The sequence below is a fragment of the Zeugodacus cucurbitae genome, chromosome 6 (assembly GCF_028554725.1).
Source record: "Zeugodacus cucurbitae isolate PBARC_wt_2022May chromosome 6, idZeuCucr1.2, whole genome shotgun sequence".
NCBI lineage: Eukaryota > Metazoa > Arthropoda > Insecta > Diptera > Tephritidae > Zeugodacus > Zeugodacus cucurbitae.
Window position 1 is genome coordinate 2,439,711 of NC_071671.1, and position 13,360 is coordinate 2,453,070.

The window sequence follows — 13,360 nt, forward strand, 5'->3', positions numbered from 1 at the left end:
TAATTCAAAACATCTCTTGTAAGGCAAAACATGAACCGTCAAGAACCCAAACTACCCAACCGTTGCGGTCGCCTTTATTCAAAAGTAATAAAGTCTTTGCCTCTCATTGAATGCTCGCTTTTTATTTACCCTTCTCTCCTGACTCGCTTATTACTAAATCATGCTTTGCTTTACTTTTGGATGCCTGCAATGCTTGGCAGCCACCTTCGCACACCCTTTATACCTCCACCGTCCATCTTTAAAGTGCATTCCGCATCGCTACAAAGAACATCAACTCAATTTGTTTGAGTGCCAGCGAAAGCTTCTCGGCATAAAGTATCTAATGGATTTGTATAGTTCTTGTATTTCTACAGTTGCATTTTAACATATTCTCTACTTATTACTTTGCTCTTGCCATTTTCTATGCGTTCAATCCATTAGTTGGGACAGCAAGAACAACAACATAAGCTTGGCTAGTATTTGTAGAAAACTTCAGTAATTTTTTCATTGATTTTGCTTAGAAAATTAGTAGGGAGATGAAATTTACTAGTTTCTTATTGGCTAGAATTTGAAAGGAAGCAAATTGTTTGATGGAAATTCAACAAATGAATTGAATGAGTGACCAGAAATGGGTTCTTTGCAATGGCATTTCATTGATGATTTTTTTGAAAATTTTCTTTTTTCCTGAAAACCATTTAACATTTTAATTAAAATAAACTTGCAACATTCGTCCGAACTTAATTGCAACTTACAAAAATCCATTTTACTCGCCTTTAACTTCCATTGCAGTCATTATCATAGCCAATTCAAGCCTTCGCCTCGACGTCATTGTCCTCAGCGCAGCCAATTTTCCTAGCAAATGCTCAATTTCACTTTATTGTGAGTCAATAAAAACTTGCTGCACTAATATTCATAATGCAACAGCAGTAGCTGTGTGCCTGCAACACAAAAACAATAAAAGTTGAATGCACTGAAAAGCAACAAATTCAAATTAGTCAGCATGGAACTCATTTCGTAGCGCCATGCAACAAATGTGGCAAGTGGCACCACTCATACACACACATACAAGATGCGTAGAAGTACGTGACCAGTACATTTTTAACGCTTATTGACTAGGCAGTGCAGTGCATTTCGAATGAATTTCTGTTACTTAAGCGAAGTAAATAAAATTTTATATAAAACGACAGTCAGTCAGTCACTCAACACTCTTGCCGGCCTCGTCTGCTGCCTGTTGGCTGCCTGCCTTCATTTATGTCCACAACTTCCTGCCTTCCTGCCAAAGCGCAATGCTCATCCATCATCGCTGAGCAAATATTTGGTGTGAAGTAGGAAACGATGACAGCACTGCGCTTACACAAATATTGTCGCAGACGGTTGTAATTTGTGCGCATGCGTGGCGTCAAATGCCGCGATTTAGACGCGTCGCTGTTGAGAATTTATTTGAAGGCGTTAAAATAAATTTTAACTTCTAACAATTGCAAATGTAAATACAATTAAAATTTTAAAATGAGGAGTGAGTCACTACATAAACAGCTAGTGGGAAGAGATGAAGAAAATTAAGAAAATGAAGTGGCTAATAAATAAAGCTGTATGTAATGCTATATGTATTTGCTTATTTCATAGCAATGATAACTTGGAATGAAAATTCAGCACTTTCAAAGTGAGAACAGTTTTAATAACCCTTAAGGGTCATGTAGAACCTAAACAATTAAAAAATAATATCTATAATGATTAACAACAAATAAAACAGAAAATAAACACCTAGGAACAGTTTCGAAAATTGGGAACAGTTTCTGAAACTTGTTCGCTAATGCAAATAAACGACTTTTTTTATAAAATTGAAAATTGTATTGCAAAAATTTTATTTTATAGTAAAACAATAAGTGGGAACAGTTTCGAAAATAATATTTTTTGTTAATTTTTTTATTAGAAACCTACAGGATATCATTTATATATCAAATACATGTTTTTTATGATTTTTTTTTTTCACGACTGCCTATTTTCTGCTTTCAAATTAAGTCAAAACGCCACGACACTTCCGTTCTGCCTTAAACACTAGAATTATATATGCTTGGCCAATTTCTAGGCTGTCCTGCCTTTTATTTATGGACCCCACAAACCACCTTCTCATAGCAGCTGTCTGTCGCGCCGGTCTACACTGAGACTAGGATGGTGGCGCATTGCGCTAATAACGTCGTTAATCAAAAAAGAATCGCAATGCAAATAAAAAGAAAATCAATTTACGCATTTCAAGTCTTTTCTTTATTTTTACCAAAGATTGCTTATTTCTCGCTTTTTAGATGCAGCTCAACATCCAGGCGTCTCAGATAAACATTTTAATTATTGAATTTATTAAGCCAACTGGTAACTGGTAGCACCGCCGCGGGCATATCGCTGATATGCGACAGCGTGTAGCCGCGCAACGGCGTCAGCAAGTCCGCGCGCGTCGGCACAAAGCACGGCTCTGTGGCTTAGAACCGGCTGGCGGCGCATCTCTCGTGGCATTAACTAAATGACATGGCGTAGATAAGCTGCGGCTGTAGTAGATTCATTTTTCAATTTGCCTTTTTTCGCTTGTAAACTTTTTAAATTTATTTCTTTCATTTTCAAATTAAATTTTTTTGTTTTCATTTTATTCGGAAAATAAATCTCGACAATCACATGCATATTGAGGCTTTAAATGGGAGACAACAAATGCAGCTGTTGCCTGTGGTAGTTGCCCAAGTAGTTGTCGTCAATCCCTACTGTACGGAGATAACAACAACAATGAGATACGCGTCAGACCTGTTGAAGTGCTCCACAGTGGAGTTCGACAGCGTCGTTGACTCCTGCAGGGCTTCAAAACTGGTTCACTTCGTTTGTTATGAATTTTCTTTTATTTTGCTCAGCTCTTCCTTGCTTGTCTTCAAATGCTCTGCTGCTTCTTTTTATCCACTTTATGCTGCCTGAAATTGTGTTGTTGTGCCTGTTTGCCACTTGTCATTCGAGTAATTCGTATTTTTAGTACAGAAATATGAAATAAAGAACGCAAGGAAGCCGGCTGGCGTAACACAAAAGCTACAACAAGCAGCAAGCACAGTACGTAAATAGTGAAGCCACAACAGTGGCATGCCACATACATAGTCGTATATGTGAGTAAAAATGCACCGAGGCATCAATGAAAGACACTGCGCATATATTAAAAGGAATTCCATGTTTTTTTTTTTTTATTGACAGCCAGCAACAAAAACATAGCACTATTACAACAACAACTGCGTGTTGCATGAAATGCGGTAGTCCGTAGCAAACTAACAGCAATCATATGCTGTTGCATGCGTGTATTTCTGTATGAAAGCTATGTAAGTCACGCTTACGGCAGATTGCGCCTCGAATTACCGAATCGTAAACAAAAAAGCTCGGCAACGGCTGATGCAGTTGATAACCACAAAAGCAAAATGCGCAATGGATTTTCGGTTTGTCGTTTGCTGGTGTGCATTACATTCGGCTTAAAATTGGTTTTAAATGCGCGGGTGTGTTACGCAGTTCGCTGATTCGATCGATTGTAATTGGAAACTTTTATGTGTAAAAAATAATACTGAAACGATTGCCTAGATATTTGTCAAGAGAGATTATGGAGATGGTTTTATTTGAGTAATCGTAAAATTTTCAACTGTAAATGAAATTAGTACAATATTTTGCTATAAATCGACGTAATTTTAGTGAGTGGGAACACTTTTACAAATTGAGAACAATTTTTTTGAACATCTTAATATGTTTTTTCATTGACTATTTGAAATTTTATAAATATTTTAAAGCCATACTTCACAAATTTGACGTCCTTTTACTAAATATTCGTTCATCTTATGTTAATATGGTAATTTTTCTTGATATTTAAACTAAGCCATACTAAATTTTAATTTGTTTTCTGTTATTTTGTCACGGAGAGTTCAGAACTTTTCATTTGAGGTATCTAAGTCTCATCTATAATAAAAATGTTTGACTGGGAACAGTTTTTTTATGATTAAAACAACATTATTGCACTCAGTCTGAACTCATTTTAAGGCATAAGGTACTAATAAACCGTAATTGCAGCTTTCGGAACATGGGAACAGTTTTTGCAAACGATAATACTTCTCAAAAAAGTTGAAAAAAGGCTATTTCTAGAATAACTTATGCAGTTATACACACATGTATATTTTGTAAAGCTTAATCCTGTAAAAATATGGATTATTTTTTCTGAAATTGTAAAAGCAACATTTTAAAATAAACAAAAAAAGTAATTTTAATCAACAAATCGTATCACAACATAATACTCCCACATATTCATTGAATTTCAGTGTACATATGTCAGTCTATATGATTTTTTTGTCTGTCATTTGTACGCATTTACATTTTTCCCATAAAAATCCACGTATTGCATGAAATTCCTATCAACAGTTATTGTTAATAACTACAAGCATTACGTTGGCGCCTGCGGCTAAAAACGTGACCGTACAGCCTAATGGCAACGGCAAAAGCAAAAAACAAAAATAATAAAATAAAGTAACGAAAAAGAGAAATCAAAGTAAAAACCAAACAAATAAATAACAAATTGTCATATTAAGCATTGAAAATACAGAAGTCGCTGCATTTCAATTCTTCTTCATAAATAAATCGAATTTAAACAAACTTCTGCATAATAATAATAATAATAATAAATATTTATATGCAGCTAACTGTTTGCGTGTGTGTGTCTGCGTTTGAGCGTGTTAAACGTGCGCGCCGCGTTTTTTAGCTGGAAATCGCCACTAATTTGTTGTTATTATTGCGGCAGTGACTTTATTTTTTGAGTAAACTCTGCGCTGTATAAACATCAGGCAAATTGAAATTTGAAGCTTAAATGAAAACACGGAAAAAATAACAACAACAAAAAGCAATTAAACGCAATTTAATATGTGCACTTGTGGAAATTTCATGTGAATTCGATGCGAAAGTATTTCATGTGGGACATATATGTGTAGGTGCTGTGTGACTGTATGTGGGATTGATGAAATTTTATTATTACTATTTTTTTGTTATATAGGCCACTAAGTGCTGCGCTTTGTGGGCATCTCACGTATTACCGCTTTATTACAATTAAAATCTAACTGTTAATATTACTGAGAGCTTCTAAAAAATGTATGTTGATTGAAAGCTTTTGAAAAGAAAATATTATTAAAAAAAATGCTTCAAAAATAATTGAATAACTGTTAATACCCATATAATCTTCAAACTTATGTAGAAACTGTAACTAATGGTTAAAGAAATCCAGTTTTTTATTGAAAATATTACCTTAAATAATATATTAACAGTTATTTTCTTTTAATATTTTAATTTCTTCTGGCAGTGGTACTAGTGTAATGCATTTTCAGTAAAAAGAAAAATGTAATGAGAACAGTTTTCAGAGTGGGAACAGTTTTTTTCTAAATGCTTATTCCTTTAGATCTATGTTGAAAAACGGGAATTTACGATTTTGGCGCAATCTATCTGCAAAAAAAAAATCTTTGAAATTAATTGAACAACTGTTAATACCCACATAATCTTCAAACTTATGTAAAAACTGTAACCAATGGTTAAAAAACCACCTTTTTCAGTGCAAAATGCGCTGGAATAGTATATTTACAGCTATTTTATTTAAAAATTTCAAATTGATGGATGTGGTACCTGTGTAATGCATTTTCGGTGAAAAAAGTTAAATGAGAATAGTTTTCAGTGTGGGAACAGTTTTTTCTAAATGCCTATTCCTCTAAATCTATGTTTAGAAACGGTAATTTACGACTTTGTCGCAATCTATATGCATAGTTTTGGAATTTCGAAATGGGAACAGTTTTTTTAATATGTTTTTTTTTAATTTTAATATTTTTAAATATATTTCTTAAAATTAAATTTTATCTAAAAGGTTACATATTTTTCTAAATTTCACTTAAATCAAGTGACAATAGGTTTTTCTTAGACCTTGGCCATTCTAAAAATAACCTTCGCATCAAACTAAAACCAATTCAATATTTAATGATATTCAATTTTAAATTCGCATTTTTAATAAATATAAGTGCTCTCAATCGTTCGGTATACAACCACTCGCTTGATATGACAGAGCGTATGAAAGTATCGTCATCCATATATAATTTGTTAGACTGCCCAGAGACTCAGTGACCTTATACCAATGTTACTTAAAGCATTTGTTATCTTCTTATTCTGCGAATTTGGTATATATTTGCAATGTACATTTGTATACAATACATTTTAGTCGCTCTTCAATATATCAATGTATCCATTTCTAGCTTTAACACAAGTGAATACCAACAGGAGATCTAGATCAAGGTATCTTTATATACTTATATATATGCATTCATGCCACAGATACTCTATATACCTGGATTTATATAAATGAATGTATATATGTTTGCCTGAAAATATTTATGCGTCATTGGAGCTTAGCGTATTGTTCTGAACGCCATGGCTTTGTTTTTATTAAACAATATGACATCGATGCTAGATATTGATAGTTGTGGTGGCAAAGAGAAAAAACAAACATTTTGTGGCTTTTTTATTATGCAACTCTAACAACTACAACAATTATAAATACAACATTATACACAGGGGAAGGCGAGCGTATGCGAATTGCAGCTGTTTGCGGTCGCAATGTAAGCGCTGGCATAACAATATACACAAATACCCGCAAATATACACAGATATTAACAAACTCACGTATACACTCACACACACATTACACTCATTTAAAATACACCACATAGCGCGTCCTCGATATCTATTGTTGTTATTAATATTGCAATTCAATTTGCCTAATGGACTTTAACACTTTGTGGTCGCGCTGAGTCGCACACACGCACTCAAATCAACTGCTGGCGCCTTTTGTTTATATTTCTATATATTTTTTATGTTTTTATATATTTTATGATTTTATAATACGACAGTTTGCGCATTTTTTAAAGCTTCCCGACTTTTATGTAGCAGCTAATGGCACTTATTTCATAAATTTTGACGAATTCCTTTCGAAATGAAAATATTTTAATTACACACATTAGCTAGTTTAGGCTTTCAGCAAGCGAGAAGACAGCGATTAGACTCGTGTTAATATGCACGTTATAAAAAATATTATTAACCTAATGTTTAACTTTTAGTTGTCACCAGTTTTTATGACCAATGTGTGGCGCTGAATTTTTAATTACCAGCAGCTCAATTGCATTAGTAGTTACATGTAGTAATTACCTCATACCTGTAAATGCTTGTGTAAGCCAGCGAGTCATCGAGTATTCGAATCATTTAATTAATTAACTAATTAAATACGTTTTGTTGCTTTTAATGCATCTACTGGTAATAATAATTTATTTTTATTAATATTTACGCCTTTTTTCCTTCTTCTATACATTGCAGGTCCTCTATCGGAGGTGCAAACAGCCGTCGGACTGGAGGTGGCGCTACCATGTGACCTATTGCCGGGCACAATGACCGCTGATAAAGTGCAATTGGTCATCTGGTATCGGCAGGGCAACGTCAAGCCGATTTATACGTAAGTAGAATTCATAATAATAATATGCTTATATAGGACATAAACATAAAGAGAATTATTACTAAAGAAGTAGAGTTGATTTTTGCCGAGAAAAGACAAAAAATAATAATAATTTGCGGCTAAGACTCATTCATGTTATTTATATACTACTATTCACATAAAAATTAGAATATACTTGTATCATAGTTTTTCAGCCGCTCTTCTGAGAAGCACTTCGCACAGAAAACTGCAATAAAAGTCTTTGTCATTGCTAATAATCTACAGACTAATTCCGCCGCCTTCCGTCCTATTTTATCCAAAACCTTTCTTTCATTAATGGTTAATGGCTAATTTATACGTCTTTCCAAATCATGTCTATAACTGTGTCGCAAAAACCGCAAAGAAAAGCAGCATGCTCCTCATAGAATATGCTTCTTCAAGAAAAGTGTTGCCTACATTGTGGCGCAATTTCGAAATTTGTTGCCTACATGTTGGCGCGTATGTAAAAATTCTTACTGACTGCAAGAGAATGGACAACACAGCTGCAATATGATTATCAAGGCCAAAAATGCTTAAAATTCATAAAATATACTACTTCAAATGAACTCTCAAATATACCGTTATATTAAGTGCCTGACAAATGCTTTATTAACCCAAAAATATATAACAACAAACATATTTCTAATGAATTCGAACTAATGTAGTACAAATAACGACACGTTCAACCAAAAATATGGTATTTATAATCACTTGAGACAGGCCACATGTTGTTGTTATTACTACGTCTGGGAGTAAATCGACATAAATTGGCACTTTAGAAAGTAATAAATCAATGGAATGCATAAAATACAAATAAACATGGGGCACAGCACCCTTTGGCCGTATTGGAAGCATAAACATGGCGCATAAATCGACAGCATTTGAACCCTACATGGGCGCAAGTCAAGACAAATTAAACCGCAGCGGCAAATATACTCAGTAGACATTAACATAAACAGCAACAAATTGGAATGATGCATGTGTAATGCATTTAATGCTCGAATTGCATACAAATGGCGTGTGACTGGCAACAACCCAACGAGTACATATAAAATGGGGCAACATTAAAAATTGACTTTAGAACTATTTCCATTTTTTTTTTCATCGTAAAAACAACAATGCAACGCTTTCATTCGGTAGAATGTTGTAAAATTTTATGTTATTAAGGAAATATTTTAATGCCGCGAACGCTGCAGGGGAGTGCCAGCCAGTCCCAACCAGTGGCAGTGAGTGCAACAACAGATGCGTCGCGTAAGCTAAGTAGCGCTCGAGGGATTAACGCTAGCACTCAGCAGCTAACAGCTAGCAACTGCATATGAAGAATGCCTGCAGGGCAAAGTGCTAAATAACGGAATCAATGCTTACAAGGCAATTAATAAATATTTGTGGCTACTTAAAAGCATAACATCATGAACGTGCCACAGACATGTGTGTGTGGCACGGCATTGCGCTTGCTTGCCACGCATACATTTCTAGTAGTGACATCAAATCGTTTGCAGCATTTGATTATGTTTGACACTTGGCCGGGGCCAGGCTTTATTGTTGCTCATAAAAATTGATGACTTGTTGTAGTGCTAACCGGTTTACCAATGAAGCACACAAACAACAGCAAACGTACGTATAGAAGTAACGGACAGGCACGTCCATTCGCACATATTTTTGATTGGTGACCCCAATGGTCGGTTTGTACTCTTTGACTGATTGCATTTTTGATGACGTAGTTTATAAGCTAGCGCGGGTCAGCAGTCATCGGCTAGATAAGCGCAGAAAGTCAATAAAAGCAAGGCAAGCAGGCGCATAAAACAAATATAACGCAATAAAACCGTTTGCGCTTGCAACAACAACTTGCTGTCACACGGCGCCTACACTGGTGCGCTCGCCTTGCCACACAAGTTGCCATGCGGCGGAAGTATATAAGTTCAACGCGCACTTCCTTCCGTTTGACATGTTGTTGTTGTTTTTGTTTTTATTTTATTGCCAACTGCATTTATTCTAGTTTAAGTGCTTTGTCTTGCCACAGTTAATTTGATTTGTTTGCCATAAAAAGTGGAAGCGTTCGTCCGTCCGTTCTCTGGAATTTAAATTAATGCAGCCCACCAACGTATAATAAAAGCAACAACAACAACATCATTTGGAGACCGTTTGATTTTTGTTCGGTCCAATACCGTTATTTATTTGGTTATTTGCCGCATTTGGTGTTGCCCCAAGTAATTTGTTTTCCAGCCCATAAATCATTTCGAGTGTAAGAACGACCCACCGCCACGCATAGCAACAAAAACAGAAAAAAATTAAGTCCAAAATAAGCGGAAAAAAGCAGTGAAATAAGAAGTGTTACAAAAAACAAAAACAAAAAACAATAAGAACAACAACGCATGTTAATCGTTATTGGTTAAGTTCTTTCTACTTTCTGTCCTGTCCGCTTTTGTTGTTATTATTATTTATTTTTTTTTTGTTTTACGTGGCACCACAACATGCGTCTGAAATTTATTTGTATTTTAGTTTTGAAAGTTTCAAACGCTTTTGTAGTCTTGGAAAAATGCCAACAAACAGAAATCGCCGCAGCTGCTCACACTTCGCTGCGCTTCTTAAATGGCGTTGTTTCTTTGGAGTTTTTTCGCTTCTTGTTTTCTTCTTTACACAAAAGGTCACAACTTTGCATAGAACTTTGTGCACTTTCTTCACACGCCCACAAACAGTAAATGAATGTTAGCTACCGAAGAACACGCTCATGAAGCAGATTTAGTGTGTAGATGTGTTTGTATTGTGTCCGTTGTACTGACCGAACTGCTGCGGTTCAATTCCCAAATGTCAAATAAAATTCGAAAAATATCGCGTAAGAAGTGGCCGATAGGGAGCACCCATTAGAGACTGAGGGTAGCTGTTGCTGATAATCACGTTGGGCTTATAAATTACCTAAAAGTTAAACGTTAATAGAACATAATTTATAACTTAAATAAAATATGTATTTTTTCTAACAAAGAATCAGCAATTCATAGCATAATATTTTACAAATAAAAAATTTCTTTATAACTGATATTAATATATGTAGCATACATTTAAGCGCGAAGGTAATAAGCTATTTTCAATAAAAACTGCATTGAAAGTGGGTTCAAAACAGAAAAAAGTCAAATTAGCCGAAATACAGTCATTATTCTGAACCAAACGAAGTATTTTCTGAGCAATTTGCACTTTCGATGATCAGAACCCTGTTAAAATTTTCTCCATATCGTTAAATTAGCAACGATTTAGCGCTTTCCAAACCCCAGGGACATCGGTGCTCGGCTTTCAGTTGCTGCTTTTAAGTTCGTCGTTACTTTGATCAAACTATTCGGCTACCTTAAGTACCAAAATTGAAGTCCTGAAGCTGCGGAATGCCTTAAATATACACTACCATTTTTCTCGAAAAAATAACTGTGGCCAAATGAGCTTCTAATCCAGTGATAAGCTGGTCAAAAATTCAAAAACTTCGTAATATTTGTATTATTGTGTATCTCTATTCAACAGTTTTTCTTTCATAGGTTACCAGACAACCCAGTAGGTGGCGCTGCCGTCAAAATATTTATAAATCACTTAAATATCTAATATTTTCGTAAATTTTTATAATTTCCTTTTAGTATATAATAAAATAGCCTCTACATAAACGAGAAATAACAAAATTTTATATTTTGGAACACATATCTTCCACTTTTCTATATTGTTTGCTGTGAAAATGTTTAAGACTTTCTGCTTACAAAATTCTCAAAATTAATTTTTTCATCTGCCCTTTCGTTAACTTTCTTTGTAAGTCCCCTTATAGACTTTTTAATTTCACTTTATTACATTTTCATTGCATTGCACTGACTTCCCTTCCAACCCTCCTCCCTCCACACACTTTAACTACAACAGCATCTGGAAATCCATAAAGACGACACAACAATTTCAGCTCGTGTCAGCACACTAATCCAAGTTTGCACTTTGCCGCCGATAAATTTTATTCGATACTTGTAATTTGATTTTCTTCCCTCCCCTACTGTCCCCGCATCGCCCCGCTCACTTGCTGTTGACTGCAAGTATTTATTTTGTCACTTGAAGGGCACACAAAGTGCGGATGACAGGCATTATGACTCTCCGAGGTAAGTAAATCTGGCCACTAAAAAGAATGAATGAATGAATGGATGAATACATAAAAAGCCAACAACAACAACAATAGCATCAAGTACAAGACAACTTCTCCATCAACAAGCGATATGTATATCCGGTGCGAAATTTGGCGGAAGAAGGCTGCACAGCACAATTTACATGAAAACAAAGGAACAACAGCGAAGCATCGAGCGAAGAATGCGATTGAAATAATAAAAAAGTGACGGCATATGAGTGTGTGTGTGTGTTTGTGTGCGGGTGTGAGTGATGGTGAAAAGTGCGAAGTGAAGAAAAGCGCGTTTTATCGCGCAGAAAGCGAAGGCGGCGCGGTGTGGCCACTCCAGCCGCAGCGTTGATGATGCGAGGCAAACAACTTGAGTGCGGGCGGCAGTTGTGGAAATCAAATTTATTTGCGCGTAGCAGCAAAGTTGGCTGAAGTGACGTACGTTGGGGAGTATGTGTGTCTGTTCTTTTATTGGCTTCTTTGATTTCCACCGAACTCAGGCGTAAAAGTGCTTTCGCAAAAGTTTTTCGCCAAAAAATGAAATTAAATACACTGAAGACGCTTGCTTGCTTGCTGGCGCTTTCTTCTTGTGGCATTCACGAGAGTTGCTTTTTGTTGTTGTTGCTTTTTTTATGTTGTTGTTTTTTTTTAATTTTTATTCTTATTTTCATTTTCTTTCCACATGCCACCTCACCCCCAACTCGCCAGCGCGCTGTGGCGTCTATAGAATTTTTAATCGAAATGTTTTATTAAGTTTTCCCACACAGTATGCGTGTCGGCGCTGTGTTCCTCATTCCCCCCCTCCACTTTGACGCGCTTGAACCCCCCAGCCACCGTTGTTTACATCAATTTGCCACCTTTTGTTGCATATCAATCGCGCGCATGCATCAGCGCTTACAACATTTCATTCACACACACTTACAGGGGTATTTATATATATATTCATATATGTATATATGTATGTACACATGTATGTATGTTTCCAGACATGTTTGTATACATTAAAATGCCGCACATAAAACACATTCTGTTATTGTCAACATTTTGTTCGGTACAACACATTAAAATAAAAATTCTAAAAATACACAACAACAGCAACAGTGATGTGCCACAAGTACAGCGCGACTTTATCAGAACGGCAGATGTCGCCAGCAGCCGTGCGCCCTCAAGTTGAGAAGCGCGCTGTCGAGCGATCCAGTAACCGCAGCAACATGAACACCCTTACATACACACATACAAAAATATACAGTTATTTCTAGTATTGACAGGTCTCATTGCAGTCATGTAAGACCTAATAAAGGCAAGCGCTACATGCGGACAGACAGACAGACAAGCATCGGTGCCCTCATAAAGCTCATAAAACGTCAGCGAAATGGAAATTGCATTTAGTGCTCGTGAGAGAAGTGAAACGAAAAATTAAACGAAAAAACTTAACTTGTCAATTTCATTCATGTCGTTATTTAAATTATAACATTTTATTGATTGACATATTTTTTTCAGATGTTTCCCCCCATTACTCCCCTGTTGTCTTACTTCGGGTTGCGCGCTTGTAGTTTGTTGGCTATTAATGCCACCTTCGTGCTGTTGCCTGCACTCCATGCACCAATAAAGCCATATGAGTTGGTGTGTTTATGTTGGCATAGTTGCTGTTGTGTCGTCGTCGCGGCTTTATTGCTATTGTTGTTGATCGTTTATTGATTCTTTTATTGCTT

The 13,360-nt window shown here is 35.7% G+C and overlaps 1 protein-coding gene across 1 annotated transcript in view; it reads left to right on the forward strand.

Annotated features, from left to right (window-relative positions):
• The window catches only part of LOC105215647 (uncharacterized), a 135,762-nt gene that overhangs the window by 65,913 nt on the left and 56,489 nt on the right, over positions 1-13,360 (forward strand). The window contains exon 3 of the mRNA XM_029042512.2: positions 7,372-7,507. Coding sequence (XP_028898345.2) covers positions 7,372-7,507 — 136 coding nt within the window. The remainder of the gene's footprint in view (positions 1-7,371; positions 7,508-13,360) is intronic.